Source organism: Parasteatoda tepidariorum, chromosome 7 (genome assembly GCF_982258835.1).
Source record: "Parasteatoda tepidariorum strain Cologne lab strain chromosome 7, Ptep-v5.0, whole genome shotgun sequence".
NCBI classification, from domain to species: Eukaryota; Metazoa; Arthropoda; class Arachnida; order Araneae; family Theridiidae; genus Parasteatoda; species Parasteatoda tepidariorum.
In genome coordinates this window covers 37,043,813-37,063,416 of record NC_141761.1, presented here as the reverse complement: position 1 = coordinate 37,063,416, position 19,604 = coordinate 37,043,813, and the positions used below count along the sequence as shown (strand labels likewise).

Here is a 19,604-nt window from a genome sequence, read left to right as displayed (position 1 = left end):
CTCCAAAGTCTGCACAAGTCTTCCTTTTTAAAAAAATACTGCAAAAAAGAATTACATGTTCAAGCTCTCATCTAGTGTAAGCAATTATTTGTATATTGCTATTTTATATATATATATATATATATATATATATATATATATATATATATATATATATATATATATATATATATATATATATATATATATATATATATATATATATATATATATATATATATATATATATATATATATATATATATATATATATATATATATATATATATATATATATATATATATATATATATATATATATATATATATATATATATATATATATATATATATATATATATATACAGTTTTGCCATTCTTTGTTTTGTATGTGTTGTTGGTTGGCTTGGTCTCATTGTTAACATCGTACTACAGTTGCTGTTAGAAACGGTCTATATGTTTCATTCGCAATGAAGATCCAAAAACAATGAGCACATTACATTACCGGAATTTAGATTTCAGGGCGGATGGTGGCTGCAATCACCCAACCTCCGCATCAAGTACCATGACGACCAAACCGGGGTTGAACTTTTCTTGTTTTGAATCCACCGGGAATATTGCAATAAAGTAGATTCTAAACCACTAAGTCCTGATTGGAAAATTGCCTTTCGATGCGACTGCCATCATTTATCTCGAGAAATAAGATTTAGTTCCAGTATTTTTTTTCTTAGAAAAATATATACATAAAAAGAGGGATACGTTTCGTCATTAATTGAACTTTAGATGGTATTAGATTAGTTTAAAATTGCGCTCTTCTTAAGAGTTGCTTATGAAGACTGAGATCATTTTTCGCCTTTTTATTCACATCTTAAAAATGTTTTAGAAACGAAAAAAGTATAATCATGATCTTACTTAGTGGCATAACTGCGCGTGGTGGGCCTAGGCCTTTTTTAAACACTTTTTCCACTCTTTCCAACTTTCAGCCATTGCTTTTTACTTTTTTTTAACTTTCAAGTTGACAAAATCAAACTGTCTTTTGACACATTTTAAAAAACTTTTCAAGGACTTTATTTCATGAAATTTATTATAAACATTAAAATGCGATTGCTGAAGTATAAGTTTATCGTTTTCATTGTTGATTGAATGAGTATAAGAAGTTGATAAAATCAATAAGCTAAAATCCTTGCTGAGACAAATTAAAACAATATTTTTCAGGAAATTTAAATAAATAAGCATATACATTTAAATTATTTATGCTACGTGCAGAGAGCATAGTAACTGTCTATATCGTAATGAAGCAGAATAAAAACGCAAACTTACAAACTGAACTTTTATATGTCATATTGTCTTTTATTTTAAAAAAGTATAAATATAGTTTTATTTTTCGTTAGAGCGTTACATATTTTACATTTTTGCACTCTTATAATAAACTAGCAATGCATATGAAATCAAATAAACTCTTACTTATACTTAAATGATTATACTTCGTTTTTCTTTAAATAAGGAATATATTACTTCATTTTGTAGCTTGAATAGATCTTTTGATATGCCACGAATAAAACTGTTTTAATAGTGCACAGTTTCTAAGTAAGTGATTGTAATATTCCTAAAATATTTCTAAAGAAACATTTTCATCTTTCCCACTATTCCGGAATTTTAATTCCAGAAAATATGCATTTGAGTACTTTTGTGATAAAAATACATAATTATCCCTCAAACTAATTACACCAAGGAACAATTATCCTTTATAAACTGAAAATTCTAAATCGAAGTTATCTCGTATGTAAGAAACAAAACGTTCATTTTACTTTAAGTATATTTGAACAATGAATAGAAAAATGAACCGTAATCTGTTGCACGTTTATTCTTAAATTCTCGGAAAATTTATTTCAACTACACGAGAAGAATACTTTAAAAGGTTTCGAATTAACTTCAACCGGTGAGCATAAAAAGGAAATTTTAACTTAAATGGAAGATGGTATTTCATGCTCAAGAAACATTAAATGGAACTCCTTCGCATAGCCATTAAAGTTTCTACTTGTTTTAGTATAAATAAATAATATTTCCTCTAATATCTAAAGTAGTCATTAAGAAAAACTGGTCAATAAGCTCATTAAATTATATAAAATTTCCTTCGACATCAATCAATTGATATGCAAGCAGTGATCAATACCTTGTTTTTAAGTTGATAACATTTCCTTCAACACCCTGACATGCAAAAAAGTGAGCAATAAGATATTTTGATTTGAATAATATTTCCTTCAACATTAAAAGTAGTGATAAACAAAAACTGATTAAAGTGATAACTGGTCAAATACGATACAGACTTCTATGCATTTTTATATATTAACTCAGGTAGGACAGATAGCAAATAAATAAGAATACAAGTTTAAAAGTTAAAGATCTAAAAAAAGAATTTTCTTTTTAAAGTACAATTTTTACGATTAAGCACTTACTTGATTTTGTTATCGATACAGAGGTATGTGTTTTTTTTTTTACGTTGAATTGCTTTGAAAACCAAGCCATAACACAATAAGCTTCGAGTACTGAAATTATAATACTTGACTAATACCTTTTTTGACTAATCCCTCTTTAATTTTGAAATTGTATTGCCCTTTTTTTTAATAAAACGGAAAATGTCTTGTTGAAACAGAAAAAAGCGGAAAAAAAGGAAAAACCCCTAACTAGATAGCAAAGACAGACGTGAGAATAGGTACTCATAAATATATATAGTTTTTATATATAAAATGTTTTTAACTTCTATAACTCATAATCTTCTAATTCTATTAGTTTGGTTTTTATTTTACTCGAATTAGATCAAAAATGCAAGTAGAATACAAATTTTAAGTTATATAGGTAGTTCAGTAATCTATCCTACAAGGCCATACATCTAAGTAAAGGATTATATATTTCTACATAAGAATTTTTGTAACTTTAAAATTATTATTCCTAATAACGTTAATTACGTCTCATTTGATTCAGCGTACAACATTTTATAGATAACAATACTCCACTTATCTAGATAGCAATGTTTAAATTTCACTTCACCTCACCTTGATCATTTTAGCTCTTTCAAGATTAAAGCTTTCTTCATAACATAAAAGGCAAACATAAAGTATCAAATCTGAGCAAAATTGCAAATTTTAAAACATGTGGCAAAAATATATTGTTATTTAATTTTAATATATATATATATATATATATATATATATATACATGGATACACTTTGGATGGTCGAGTGTAAAAGTGTGAACGTGAACATTACTTATATTCTTATTACATATTTAGTATTCCATGTTTTGGCAACAGCAGTTCTTGAGTACGATATAGATTTTCAGTTTTCAGAATAACGGTGTGCGTAAATTTTAATAAAAGTAAACAGTAAATGAACTGCGTTTGTTTTGCTTCTCTTTTAAAAGTTGTTTCTTACAGTTGAGCCACCTCAGCTAGATTTGGCATGTGGCATTTTTAGCGGCAATCATTGGTCGATTCGCCGTGTAAGAGAAATAGTAACGTAAACAAAACAAAGCAAACGTTGCCACCGGCGGAAAAGAAATACAGCCAAAATTTGGGAGCCACGTAAGAGAATTATATATATTAGATATATATATATACATATGCAACATCTGAAATAATAGCTTAAATGGATTTTACAACTGAACCCGAAAGGAATTATATTTTAATTGTAGACTAGCTCTTCTAACAAATGAGAACTTTAATATAAACTCTTTCACATAATTAACTATACTCTTCGCGTATATATTAACTTTCATTGAATAGCAATGAAATCTTTATTTATAAAATGAGTCCATACTGCACAGTAAAATATTTTAACGAAGTCGAATTCCCTTTAAAATCAATAAATATTTTGATATATTAATTCATCTTTATCCGGACGTATGATCTTACGGCGTCAATGCCTAACAAAGAAGTCTGGATATTATAGATCCCATGACATGAAAGTAACTATACGATAACGTAGGAAACGCGCGCACTTGTCTTTTGGAAATGAAATAGTAAATTTGTGTCCAGGAGCTCTGCTCCATGTATATACTTTATAAATAGTTTTTTTTAACTCTTCTTCAATAAAAGCCTAGAACAATTATTATGTTGTCATCCGTATAGAAAAGGATATTAAATTATGACTGCAAATATTATAGGCTTAGGCTGCGATATTATGATAAAATAAAAGACTCGGCTCAAAAGTATTGCACAAAAACACGGTGAGAAAGTTTTACAGGAAAGAAGGCTTTACATATATATATCGTGTTTTCTTGTATTTATATATATATATATATATATATATATATATATATATATATATATATATATATATATATATATATATATATATATATATATATATATATATATATATATATATATATATATATATATATATATATATATATTATAAGAAAAAAGTTTGAGAGAAAATCTGGATCGAAGGATCAAAGTCAGCTATATCTTTACTTTTTTGTTAAAGATCAATTTGCATTTAATATGCTTGTAAGTTTGTTTGTTAGCAGAGTGGAATGAAAATCCATCAGTTTATTTGTGAAAATGAAGTGAAGTTGATTAAAAATGTATCGAACATCATTTCCTATTCGTCCGCTTCCCGCTCAGGGTTAAGTTTGTTCGCGAGAAAAGATGCTCCCAACGATCGGAAAATGCCCTCTATGACGCTTCTGTTAAATCTACAATCTTTATAGATATTTCTTATTCCATTTTATCTTCCTTTATATACCATAACAAGCTATCATTGGACAAGATCAGTAACGAAGTGCCAGAGGAATGCGTACCGAATCGTTAAAGCGGATAATACAATTGTCCTTTCTTTTTGAGAACTATTACAGTTTAGTCAGTTTCAATCTTCCTCTTTTGCTTTAAACATAAGATTTTTTCTTGATTTGTTTCGAACGTAAAAAAACCGGATTCTTTTTAAAAATTTTAATAATAAATATTTGTTTTAGAATATTTTCTAACGCTGTAATTTTTTATTGTTGTAACTTTTCATTGAAATTAAAACTTAGATAAAATAAAAATTGAAAACTGAGAATCTAACTTTTGAAAATCATGAACGGAATATTATTATTTGTTAAGATGTTTTTTTATTTCGATTTTTGTTATAATAATTTTTAATTGCTTAAAACATCGATTAAAATAATTATTAATGCATGAAATATTATGTCATGTGGAAACTATATACCAGATTGATCGAGAAGTTGGCAAATAAATTTTGAAGGCAAAAAACAATATGAATAAACACAATTTAAAATACATAAATTGGCAAACTATAGTTTAAGTTCTATTAACAAGAACCTTTCTCAGTGTCTAAATGTCAAATGTAGGTAGAGAAGTAAAGAGATAAACACGTGTAAAATGGTTTAACCAATAGGGAGAAGAAACAAGTTTGAGCAAGGACACAACAATGAAGAGATAATAAACAGGAGTGAGGGTATTTAATAAGAACCATATATTTGAACGTTACTTTTAAAGATTAACAAGTAAAAGTACAAGTCCTCTAAGGAAAAGTAACGAGTAAAAAGTAAAATGTTTTGGTATAAAAAAGAACCGAGTAAAAAGTACAAGTACAAAACAAAAAAGGAAAGGTTATAAAGTACATTTTGAGGAAATTGAAAATTCAAAGTAATTTTAAATTTCATTAAAAAATGTGAGAAAAAACATAAAATATTTAATTTAGAAAGCATTATATTTTAATTATAAATTTTCTAAAAATTTTAAAATGCATGAAAATGTTAAATAATTTTTTCAAATTGTAAACGTTGCAAATATTCAGCAACCAAACCAAAAAGCACACAAATATTGAGCACAAAAAGTTTAATGTTAAATTTAGTGATATGATGAACTAAATGCGTATTTGGTAAAATTCGCAGAAAAAAACACGCTTTATACAAAATCAGAAAAATAAATAAATAAATAAATAAAATTGTAGAATTTTTTATGCATATGATATATCAATTAAAAATCGCATAATTTTTATGTTTAAAACTTAAAGGATAAAAAAAAATTAAATTTTACTCAAAAAATGCTTGGCTTAGTAACGGCAAATAAATTATTGAAATTATAAAGGAAAACTTCCAATGTCCAACATGGTTGACAAAAATATTGCTTGTTAAACTTAAATAAATGGATTAAATCGTTCTTCAAATTGAAAACAACGTAATTTTGCAATGTGACATACTTTATAAAAGAAATTGAAAAAAAGATTAAGTCTACAAGGTACTCTACTCCCATTCTTCGTCTCAAAGCAAATTATATAATAGTCCTAAATTAAATTTTTGGCACCCAGTTTCAAATTTTTTTGCGCAGTTTTTAAGCTGACAACTGGGTTTTCTGTTAAGATTTTTTACTAATATGTGATCAATTTGTATATTCAAGTTGTCTGGCTTTCTTTGTTGAACACATAAGCCTCGTCCTGCAAAATTTCGAGGTACAGTCAATCCTTGGTTAGTTACTGCAATGTGTCGATGAAATTCGAAGAGTTCTACAGTTTGCTCTGGCACAAAAAGGTTTGAAAATATTCCATGTTGCTACCAATGGTATCTCAAATGCATTTATACATAATGCCAATACCATTTTTTTCTTTGTAGAGAAGAACAATATGTTTCCATGAGATTGTCAAACAAGTCTACTCCATTCTTACACTTCTTATAGGAAACAACACATTATGGTATGCCTACTTTCTGCTCGTATCTTTAATATTGGTACTACTCCATCATCTTTCCCAATATTTTAGAAGACTCTAACAGTTTCTATGGAGGAGAATATTTTACTTTTGAGGCTAACGAAAAGATCCTAAGATGTATAAAAGTTCTCCATATAAATTTTGTGCTTCGCTGGAGTTTCAACTGCTGATAGTAAATTTTCAATAACCATTTGAGATAATGACTTTCTTTCTTTCTTTATGCCAGACTCAATATCTTTCTTTTTGCTCCTTGATATGGTATCATATGAAACGCATCGAAAACATCCAGAGCTTGTATCCAAATTTCATGGTTTTCAATTTCATATACATTTTGCAACCATGTTTTCCAAAATAATGAACCGTTCTTTCATAATTATTTAAATGTTCCAAAAACACACCAAACTGTTGTATAGCTTCATTCAACAGTTCATAAATTGGACGAACTTTGTAATAGCGATCTGATGTACCAATAGCAGTGTTGTCTTTGAAGTGTAAATACTTCTTGATATCAATGTACCTTTTTCTCGACATTACTCTACTGACGAGCATTGTTCCAACAACAAGGGTACTTTCCCAGCACATTTTTTTTCCAGGCAAAATGTGATAACCTCTAAAGAACATAATTACCGAATATTACTTAAATTCATCAGTTTTCAGATGAAATTCTTCATTATTTTTCGGTCTAGCTTATTTGTTTCTTTCGTGTACTATTTTTGCAATAATATTTTCAACCATCATTCCTGAAATCATGTCTACTATTTTTTGATGACGTTCATTGTGAAATAACCCAGGAGCTGACTGGAACTTCGATTAGTCTTCAGTAATTTTTTCCCTCATAACTTCAATAATTCCTGCAGTTTCTTCTTGTGGTTTTTCATCAAATATAGCATGTCCATATTCAATGCTAGAGCAGGCATCATTAATGTCTTCATTGTCATTGACTACGTTTAGACCAGGGGTCAATATTACCATTTTAGGGTCACTATTATCTAATTAATTACCCAATGGTATTAAAAAAACATAAGCCTCTTCAGTTGTTAAAAATCTCCCTCTCATTTTCGACACTTTTTTGCCAAAATGGATAAGCGTTCAATGCAAAGCTAACCTCTAAGTCCTAAGTCCCTTCAAAAGATAGCGCCATCAAGTGACTAAACCATATGACCAATGAGGAGTAATTTTAAAAGCGAACTATGGAATTATATTTAGGGAAACTCAGATGTAATTGAGTTTCTCAGATGGGCGCCTATAGTAGGAGATTTTACCATTGTCCTCTATGTAGGACAACATCTAAATCCCTTGTAAAGTCAGTTTAAATATAAATTTCTTAATTCAGTTTTTATTCAAATGTAATATTAAAAGCTTGGAGTTGATAAATTTCTAAACAGATTTACTTTTTTCTTCTTGCAAAATTATTAAAAGTCTAGCAAAAACTATTTAGCAGTAAAATTATATTTCTTTCGTGAATGAATTGAATTATTTCTTAATTTGCTTACGTTTTTAATTACTTTTGGATCAATCGAATTGAAAAGTTAAGTTTTTTTATTACTAACGAATATCAATTCATTCCAACATATTGATTTTTTACTACTTTATAGGCAATCCGTCCCAGATCGCAAAGCAATCTGAAGTCAACCTCGTAAGAAGTTTCGGGGGTTGGCGAGCGGCAGCCATAATTTTTTCCAAAATGTACTTTGTTATTATTGCTGCATATTCCTAATGAACAAGATTTTATTTTTTATTTTTTTAATTATTTTGTTAATCCACTTGGTTAAAATTTTTTTATTTTTTTCTAAAAAAATATAATAAAAATTTATAAATCATGTCTTTTTTGAAAAATTACACACGAGAAATAATTGGTGGTAATAGTTCAATAAGCACTGCACTGAGTCAATAATTAGAAAAAATAATACTTTTGCTGTCTAATTACATGATTGTTACTTTGTCAAGATTTTTATTCAAGTCTGAAGAATTTGATTAAAATAAAAATAAAAAAATACTAATGCATTTAAAAGGTTTTAAAATTTCAAATAGGTGACAAACCACTGTTTTCATTAATAAAACATAAATAATTTTTACCCATTTTCACTTTATGACTCATATTACAATTATTTAAAAACGCTTGTGTCTTAACCCTCAACGCACGGCGGTCATCAATGACTACACAGTCTACTAAAATCATTCAACACTCGCTGTACTTCGCCTTCGAACTAAATTTTTGGGAGTCATTATATATTTTGAAAAAATCTACCATTTGGAAGTCCATTTTATCTTAAACTGTTTGTCCCTGGGATTTCCCCTAAATATCCCCAAGGCTGTTTCTTATCTCTTCATTATTTCCTTGTTTAAATTTGTTCCTTTGTCCCTATTGGTTAAAGCATGTTAGTCTCTTTCCTTTTCTACCGTCATTTGATGTTTAGACACTGAGGAAGGTTCTTTTTAATAAAACTGTAACTATAGTTTGTCAATTTATATATTTTCATTTGTAATTTATTCACGTTGCTTTTTGCTTTAATATACATATCACAAAATATTACCCGTTCCTTTGTTAAATTAATTTTTGATTATACCTTAATAATTTAAACAAGTTGGAAAGGTCATCACTGGCTTACTATGTCGCAGAAATCTGATATACTTTCTATTGAATATTTTATAATTATCTGTACAGAAATATTTAAATTACAACATGAGATATTTTTTTCAATTTCTTCAGAGGATCTACCCAATAACATACTTCAACAATCAAACCAGCATCACTGCATATTACTGCTTCGATTCTACTGACAGCATGGCATTTATGGTTGCTATCTATCAGTTAGTGGCCATGTTTATTGTTCCAGCTTTTTTCATGATGCTCTGTTACATATGCGTCATCAGAGAACTATGGAGCAGTACAAGAACAGTGGCAGCCATGACACGTCCTACAGAGTAATTACAACTTTCGATTTTTCTTATTCTTTCAATTGCATTTCATTCATGCTTTACAAATTTTATTTTGCATTTCATTGCATCAGTATTTTCTTTTCTTTTTACTTTGGTAGAGTACTTTTTTTTTCATTTTCATATTATTTGATTGTGTTTTAAATTAACTTTTCTATGCTTTTTTATGTATATGTGTCATAATTATTCTCCCATATGCTGTTTTCTCAGAATTATCCTTAACTGACTAATATACTGAATTAAGACTCATAAAAATAGCAGTGATTCAAAAGGTTAAGCGTTATTTCAACGGCTGAATCCAGAATTTGGTAAACCAAGGGCATGATGGTAAAATGAGATCAGCATTGCACACAGGCTGATTTTACTTTCTAGCTGAGCTGGTAACTATCGGTTAACATAAGAGGACTTCAGACTTCCATCGAATCCACGACCTTCATAGTCGTATTGCTTCAGTGATTTCTGAGGTTAGTTGTTACTAGCTCATTCATAGCAACTAGGGCTGGCTACTAGAAATCAGAGTGTAATACGTTTAAAAAAAATTTGCAACAAAGTTTTAAAAAAATTTTGTTAATATGGCTAAATAACTGCGATTGAAGTCAATTTTAAAGCGTAACAGTAACATTTGAAACAATATTAACGCTTTGCTGATATTCAAAATATACTTCCGTTGAAAATTTTGAAGACAAGTACTAAATTTGTGAAAAACAAATCCATTTGGACGGGCAGTAATTCATGATCAAGATGGCAATTTTTACTCTTTATAAAGTATTCCAAACAGTAAGCAATAAAAAAGAAGTGTCTGCAGCCAAAAAAAAAATATAAGCTAGTCCAAGAGATACTATGATAGCAACCTGAATAAAACTTTTTTAACGATGGCAATTGTTTTTAGAATAAGTAGGTATTAATTTAATAAGTAATCGTATTTTTGGATAATTAGCTTAAGTTTTCAGCAAGCTTATCATTTAGTTATAAGAATCATCCCTAATGTTACAAGGAAAAAAATATCGATAAAGATTGTCTACAACACACCCGCAATTACAAATTTCGCAACCACAGCAATATACCAATTTTCTACCAACAGAACTATTATTTGTCATGCCCGAAAGTTACACTCATCTCTTGTTAAAGATAATTATTTCTTCAATTTTTTTATTCTAAATGTTTTTGAGAGAATATTCAGTTCCCATAGAGACTCATATTTATATTTCTAATACCTCTGCTTTGAAATCAAAGATTATTATCTTGTCACAGAGCATGAGCGTAATTGTTCCTTTTTTTTATCCATAATTAACGTAATTGTCAAATGTCTGCAATAATTACGACTCCAATTTTCCCCAGCGTAAAATTATTGCAGTGAAAAAGTAGTAAAGTCTAAAGAAGAAACATATTTTATTGCATAGTTTATTTATTGCTCAGGTAATCGAAGTAATCTTTTTTCCCCAACTTTCTTGAAACTAATGAACGAAAAATTAAATTATAGTTAAACAGACGTAGGGAAAAATAAATAATAGTTATACGTAAGAGAAACACAAAAAAATACTAAATAACTGAAAAACTTAATTGAACTGCGAGTTTGTAATAGTTATTCATAACTGTAACGTTAATTTGTATCTTTCTTTAGGTAAAACTCTCTACAGCCGTCACTTACATAAATTACGACTATCTACGACTTGTTTTGTAATTACGAAAAAAAACACATTTTGGTAAAAATGAAAATCATTGGAATTTAATTTTTTATATTTTTACAGTTAATTCAGCTTTCATTGTATGAATACATGAAAATGATCAAAGAAAGATAATTCACCTATTTGAATAATTTTCATCGTGATGAAAAAATTTCGCTAAATAGGCCGTTTTTTTTTTTTTAAAATAACAGAAATTTTTATTTCAACTTTTTTGTCCGTTTTAAAGTTCAGGTAATTTTTGATCATCAATATAAGTACTTATAGTTAAAGAATAATATAATGCTAATGTTTAAAAATAAAACACATATAATTTAAAATACATTTGCTACGAGTTTAAGGTACTGAAGCTGTGGCTTTTTTTATTTTCATTCACAAAATAGCTCATAGGAACACTCTTAAGTATTTTGAAGTTGAAAAAAAGAAAAAAAAATTAACATTTTAACTAGAAATTAAAACATTATCTAAGAAACTTTTCATTGGGAACTAACAGTAACTTTACAACTCACACCTCTTAAACGTTAGTACTTTCTCTTCTATCACATTTTTGGACATGTTCAAGTATATTTGGAAAGATGTGGTGAAATGCAGTGAATAAAAATGATTTTACCATTCAGTGGGACACATTCTTAAATTCTAAACAAAAAAAAAACTTTTTTAAGGATTAAAGGATATAATACCAAGAAAGCACAATTTTAAAATGAACCCGTACATTTACATATGCAAACATATTAAATGATCTTTTGCAAGCCTACTAAAATATTTGTAAAAGGAAAGCTTCCAGCAACAAATGTTTTTTTTTATCATCATATAATATCTAAAAAAATATAAAAATCAAAATATCTTATCTTCAATACTTAAAAATTATACTTCATAGAGTTTTTTCGTATTTTAAATTAAAAAAAGTGAAATTTTCATGTGATCGGAAAGAAGAAAAAACCGTTCCAGAATGGTGAGTTGTTAAAAGAAGCATTTCTTGCTGGTGCTGATTGCTTATTTGAGGGATTTTCCAGCAAACGTGAGATCATGCCAGCAATACAAGACTTACAATTATCAGAAAATACTGTCACAAGAAGAATAGGAGCCATTTCAAAAGATATGCAAACGCAGTTGAAGAGTTATTTGAAAATATGTGAGTGATTCTCACTACAATTTGACGAGTCCACAGACATAGCAGACACAGCACAATTAGCAGTTAGGCTGAGAATGGTATTAATTTGATTTTATAGAAGAATAGCTACTATATTTATAAAACATTTACTATATTTATAAAACATTTATAACATGTGCAAACATGATGAATATGCCTCTCCAGAAACTGTCATCTATAACCGCTGATGAGGCACTAGCAATGGTGGGAAACATGAATGGTTTTATTGCTCTCTGTATAAAAGATGGGTCATTTCCTGATTTTATGTCCTATCACTGCATGTCCACCAGGAAGCTTAGCGTGGTAAAGTACCACCATTTGGACACGTATTGAAAATTATTACCAAAATGGTCAACTTAATTCGAGCAGCTCCTTTGGAACGTCGACTTTTCAAAGCCCTGTAACCTAACCTCACTTTACATATTGAAGTACGCTGGCTCAGTAGAGACAAAGTAGATTTATACATTTAATTGAGGAAATAAAAAAAATATCTTGTAGTCAAAAATCAAATACTTTTGGAACTAAGAGATCCTCTTTGGCTTGCAGATTTGTCTTTTATAACAGACATAATAAAAAAACTAAATAATTTAAACTTGGAGCTACAGGGAAACGACAAACATATAGTAAGAATGATAGGGGCTATAAATTTGTTCAGAGTTAAGCTAGTTTTGTGGATATCACATTTGAAAATAAAGTCTATTGTGCATTTTCCAAACATGAAAAAGGTGATAGAAGACAGTAAAATTGACTTATCAACATTTGTCCCCAACCTCCAATTGCTTCAAGATCAATTTGTAAAGAGCTTTCAATAATTTAACATCATCGAGCCTATGGTCATCTTTTGTGTAAATCCTTTTACCAGTCAAATAAATGTAAGAGAAATAGCAACATACACTTCCAGAATTTCTTCAAGTAAGATAAGAAGAAGAGGCGATAAAAATTTTGGATCTTCAGAATTACATTATCCTCAAAACTATTATATCAGGTGAGAAATTCTGGAATATAGTTGATAGAAATAAATTTTCATTCTTAAAAAGAGCAGCACATATAATAAAGTATTTTTATGGTTCCATTTACTTGTGTGAATAATTGTTTTCGACGATGAATATCATAAAATCAAAATATAGATCAGGACTTTTAGATGAACACCTTGACGATTGCTTGCGAGCAAGAATTTCATCATATTCTCTCAATTATGAAGCGCTGGTCAGTGAAATGCAATGCCAAAGATCACATTCACTGTATTTTATATACAGGGTGGTCCCGAATTCATGGTACAAACTTTAATGGTAGGTACAGGACATTGTAACAATGGTTTATTGTATAGGAATGTATAGTCGCAAGTGACGCGGTGAGGCGTAAACAGGGGAAATAAAAGGAAAGAGAAATGGAGTGATCGGTTGGTATCATTGCCGGTAGAGGGCAGTAGATGTCTAGCCGCCGTTGAAAATGATGCATCGCAGTAGGGAAAAGCGCCATTCACAATTGTACTGCCGTAGACGATGGGTGACTTTACGTATGCAGAAAAAGCAGACATGCATTACATGTACGGCCGTGCAAATGGTAACGGCAGAGCTGTGTTACGAATGTATCGCGCGGAGTATCCTGATGGACGAATGCCGGATCATAGAATTTTTCAACGATTACATCGTCAACTTTGTAAAACAGGTGCGTTCGACGTCAACAGACATGACGCTGGTCGATTAAGAGCTGTACGCACTCCAAGGCTGGAAGAAAGCATCTTGAACATTGTGGCTGATAGACCCGAGTCAAGCCCAAGAACTGTTGCGCGTGACGTAGGTGTGAGTCATCAGACTGTATGCAGAGAGTTAAACGAAAATCGCTTACACCCCTTCCATTTTCAGAAAGTACAAGCATTGAATCCGGCAGATTATCCTCTCCGTGTGAACTTCTGCCTGTGGGTGATGCAGCAATGTGCGTTGCAGCCGGATTTCGTAGGTGATGTGCTATTTACAGATGAAGCGACATTTTCACGCGAGGGTGTCTTTAATGCGCACAATTCCCATGTGTGTGCAACCGATAATCCACATGCAACGCGTCCACATGCGTTTCAACAACGTTTCTATATTAATGTGTGGGCTGGTATTGTGAACGACTTTTTGATTGGCCCATACTTACTACCCACGCGACTCAGTGGCGGAAGCTATCTTATTTTTCTGAAAGAAGTGTTACCACAACTGCTACATGATGTTCCGATCGCCATTCGTAACCGCATGTGGTTTCAGCACGATGGGGCGCCAGCACACTTCAGCATTGATGTACGGAATTACCTGAATGCCACGTTTGGTGCTCGATGGATTGGGCGTGGTGGACCAATCCCTTGGCCACCCCGATCTCCCGATTTATCGAGCCTCGATTACTTTTTATGGGGACATCTAAAGCATCTTGTTATGAGACTCTAGTTAACTCAGACGAGGATCTCGTCGCTCGCATATCTGTAGCTGCTGCAGGTGTGCGTGAAATACCAGGTATCTTTGAACGTGTACGCCAATCACTCCACCGACGCTGTCAAGCATGTATCGCTTCTGGTGGACGCAATTTTGAACACTTACTGTAAATATGACACTTGTCAACAACGCTTTCAATAAAATTTTTATTTTTCCTTTCGGCCGTTATTTCTCCTGTTTACGCCTCACCGCGCCACTTGCGACTATACATTCCTATACAATAAATCATTGTTACAATGTCCTGTACCTACCATTAAAGTTTGTACCATGAATTCGGGACCACCCTGTATTTTATAAATAATTTTTATGTTTCGTATGTTTTGCAAGCAATTTAACATTCATTTAGTTTATTCAAGAATATTAATAATAATTATATTAATATGTTAATTTAATTTTTAAAATTAAATTTTTTGTGCATATGTTGTGTGTATTATTACATATGTCTACCAACTTTAAATTTATCTTGAATGGCGCCCGCCATTCGACCGATATTCTGATATTTGCTCTTAGGTACAAAAAGGTTGCGTACCCCTGGTATTGACTATTGACTGTTTCCTTGCTCAAAGAAAGCCGTTTTAAATCGAGCAGTCTATCTGCGAGCCTGTCGCTATTTTTGTTTATGTTGTAGAGTTGCACTCTATAACCTGACAACGTTCGCTCTTGTATATCTGAGTTTATTTTTAAATCACCTTTTCTTTTTTTTTTCTTTCAACGATCACATTAAATAATATGTTATCTGCGAGCCTGACGCTATTTTTTGTTTATGTTGTAGAGTTGCATTTTATAGCCTGGCAACGTTCTCTCTTGTATATCTGAGTTTATTTTTAAATTACCTTTTCTTTTCTTTTCTTTCAACGGTCACATTAAACACTCATGTAAAATTGCTATCACCCTTATTTTGCTAATAACTACAACAATATTTATACTATTATGTACTCATGTATTTATTGAGATCAATTGCAGAGTGCAATAATTTTAAAAGAAAAGTGCAAGAATTTGTAAATTTTTATTTCATGATTAAAAATACTACTACTAAACTTTTGTTTAATAAGAACTGATAGTGGAAGTATACATAAAAGTTTGTTGTTTATCGTCAACATTATCTATTTCTGTCAATTCCTCCTTCAGTCGGCAATTCTTTCTTCACTAACTATTAGCCAATCTAACACTGTTTATCATTACCTTGGTGTTTATCGGCTATAAAACAAGTGTCAGGTAGCTTCATTTATTTTCGCTATTAGTTCTTGCTAGACAGAGAGAGGAAATAGTATTTTTTTTTATGAAATTAATATTTTCTCACTGTTGCACTCTTCCTTTAAAACTATTGCACTATTCAATTAATCAAAGTGAATATAAAAGTACAAGATATATTGCAAACAGAATAAGCTTCATTTAAAAATTTTAATCACGTTTTCATTTTTTACATAGCTCATTTTTTGTTTCAATTAGAACCAATTACTAAAATTAAATAAACATTATTAGCGAGAATAATAATATGGCGATTTTTTACTTTTCTTTTATTCGAATTAGTATCACTTCTCCATTAGTTTTGCTTTTTAGTATACAGCTAAAATAATTTTATTTATTGTAATATTTAATAAATTTTAGCCTCTATTTACTTTAGCGCATAAAGTGGCAGATTGACTTAAAGGATATCTTAGCAACTAATATTTATGTTTTATATAAAATCTACTACTACATAACACACTACATATTAATAAGCAATTTATTTATGCAAACGTTATTTTATTCTTATATTATTCACAAATCATGTAATAAGTAATAAAATATCAAAATAAGAAAAAATGAACAGTAGTTAAAGTGAAATTATATATATTTAAAATATGTTTTTCCATATCAAATAAAATCCACTCAAACCTATTTCGTTAATCTGAAGTATGCTTCTTGACGAAACTGCGATAATTTTTCTAAAAGCGTTTCCTCTGTTTACCCTTCTTATATACCACGGTATATCACCAATCCCAACAAATCATTCTTATTTTAAGAAGTATAATAAAAGTAAAAGTAGAGAATAATGAAAATTAAGAAAAAATGAAATAAGTGAAAATAAGGAAGAAAAAAAAAGTCTTTCGCGAAAGCAAATAAATGGCACACACCGCAATCAAATCAACACACACACATTAAAATGCACAACTTTTGAGGAATAGCGTTAAGGTAAAGGTTTTGCCAACGTAATGCAAAAGCTCTACTTAAATGCATACGTTATCAAAATACAATCCCAACTACGCTGGCAGATGCAAATGCTTTTGCAAAGTCAAGACTATTTGCCCCCTTCAAAGCCCACGATCAAATGACTAATCTTGACATCGACAGAAAGACATCCACCACTGCCATCAGACTAAGAACAAAACATCATAAAAACATGAAAATCTCTGCAGATGGGACTAGAAAATATCAAAACTGTGGCAACTGTTTTAATGTGGAACTCACACCATATCATGTTTTTAACTGCTCTGCAGTCGCTGCAGGCCTTCACCTCTAAAGCTGCCCTACAGAAGGAGATTTATATTCATTTAATGCCATGGAGATAGCAAGGACTATTCAAGCACACCATGAGATATGATTCAATTGAGGATACGACACCAACCAACCAACCAAATGCATACGTTATATTTTTACGTAAATTTTAACGCCTGCTCTGTGAAACTTAATTACCGTTAACGTTAGAGTTAACCGAAAACCATAACGTAACGCATAAAATCTATATTATTTTTCTTGTATATTTTCCAGTAGAATCAAATGAGACTATGTATATGGTATTATGTGTTATGGTATGTTTTTATGTGTTTTTATGTATATGGTATTATTCGATGTTATATTATTTCGAATAATGATCAGTTACGTGGTAAACTCAGAGTTATTTGAAATGTTAGATGAAATTGTCCAGAAAATTTGGGAGGAAAAGTAGTGTAGAAAAAAACAAACTTATTTTAATCAGTTCGTAACTGTGCTTGTCGATTATAGCTCCCTTGAGTTGATACTTAAAACAAAGTAATAATTGAGATTTTAGTTCAAACCACACTTCTTTTACAAAAATTTAGGTCTTAAAGATTCTGCCAATCTTTTTTATTTTGTTTGTTTGCTTAAGTTGGCTGAAAGAAATCTATAGAAGCTGATACACAATTCCTGAGAGTCAAGAAAAGTTCAAGGATGGTTTATTTAATTTTTCTTTTATTCTGAACTAATCCATCACTGTCAATGAGACAATAAAGAACAGAACATAGCTCTCAAAGGCATTTTTGTCTTCCAACACTTTAAGAAAAAAATTGTAGATTATAATGTAAACTCAGTATTGAATATCTGATATACAGCAATAATATACATTTTCCTAAAGAGTTGTTTTGTTATAATTAAAAAAAACTAGTCATTCCGCATCTTTTGGAGTGATAAAATTAGATTATTCTATGCTGAGCTATACAATAATTAGGTACTGATAAATCTAAATAAATAACTTGTATTTTCCGTAAATAAATTAGTATTTATTTCTTGGATTTTGCAAGTATCAAATAGTTAAAAGTCAAGAAGTTTCAGATTACCACAATGCTTGACGCGATAAAAAAAATAACGTTTTTTAAGCTCCCCAGTACTTAAAAGCATGTTTGAATGAGGATATTGATAGCAATAGTCGACTAAATTATTTTAAATCGAATTGTTTAAACCAAGAGAGAAACATGAAAGCATAAATATAGTTGCATCTTTAAATATTCCATAAAGAAAACTCTGCTAAAACCGCTTAGAGTTGATACCTATTAAATGAGCTTTATGTAGCTCTTTATAAGATATTAAAAATTGAAAGAAAAAGAAAACATTAGAGTAGCAAGAATGGCATTGAAGAAAAGAAAAACCTAGGACCTCACGTGGAACAAATTTGAAAACTTTGTCTTTGTCAGTTGTTTTATTTATTGAAAAAAAAATGTGGTAGGATATAAAATTTTTGTCTTAAATCTTTGAGCTTGCAGTCATTATTTTTCATTTACCTTTCTTGTTTGAGAAAATATATGCATAATTCCGATTATTGGATATTTAATTTTTCCCATTGACCCTTTCATGCGTTTATTTTTTTTCAAATTAGAGGCCAATTAAGAATCCATATTCGATTTATATTTCTTATATTACATTTTGATTACAATAAAAATGTTAAAAAATAATATTTAAGAAGACAAATTACGCCGAATACTTAGAGCTAAACTTGATATAGGCAACGAAAATTTGAGAACGATTTTTGTTGAATTATGAGATAAGTGTGGTTTGGAATCAAAACATTTGAATTAAAAAAAGCATTTAACATACAAAACCTCTTTTAACAAACATAAGTTTTTATGATTAACATCAGAATATATAATTTGCAACACTTAGTGTAAAATAAATTTATGTCATCGTTAATGTTTTTTCCTTATTTTAAAATTTGTTTCATTTTTATTTTATTTCAGCATACTAAATATATTTTTAAACATAGTAATTTTTTGCGATATTTTTGTTCACAATTAAAAACGCTTATGGTTGTTTCTTTTGAAGGTATGTCTTACATGTTAGAAGTTACTTATTTATATGCTTTTAAATATGGGACATTTTAGAATAAATATATTTGTATTTCTGGTGTACAGAAGAAGACTAAAAATGTTTTTTGAAGAAAGTAAGAGCAACCGAAGAACGAATT

General features: G+C 29.8%; 1 protein-coding gene across 1 annotated transcript in view; it reads left to right on the top strand.

Moving 5' to 3' along the window:
- Positions 1–19,604, top strand: part of LOC122269766 (galanin receptor type 1-like) — a 122,206-nt gene that overhangs the window by 88,868 nt on the left and 13,734 nt on the right. The window contains exon 5 of the mRNA XM_071183577.2: positions 9,400–9,614. Within this exon, the coding sequence (XP_071039678.2) occupies positions 9,400–9,614 (215 nt within the window). The remainder of the gene's footprint in view (positions 1–9,399; positions 9,615–19,604) is intronic.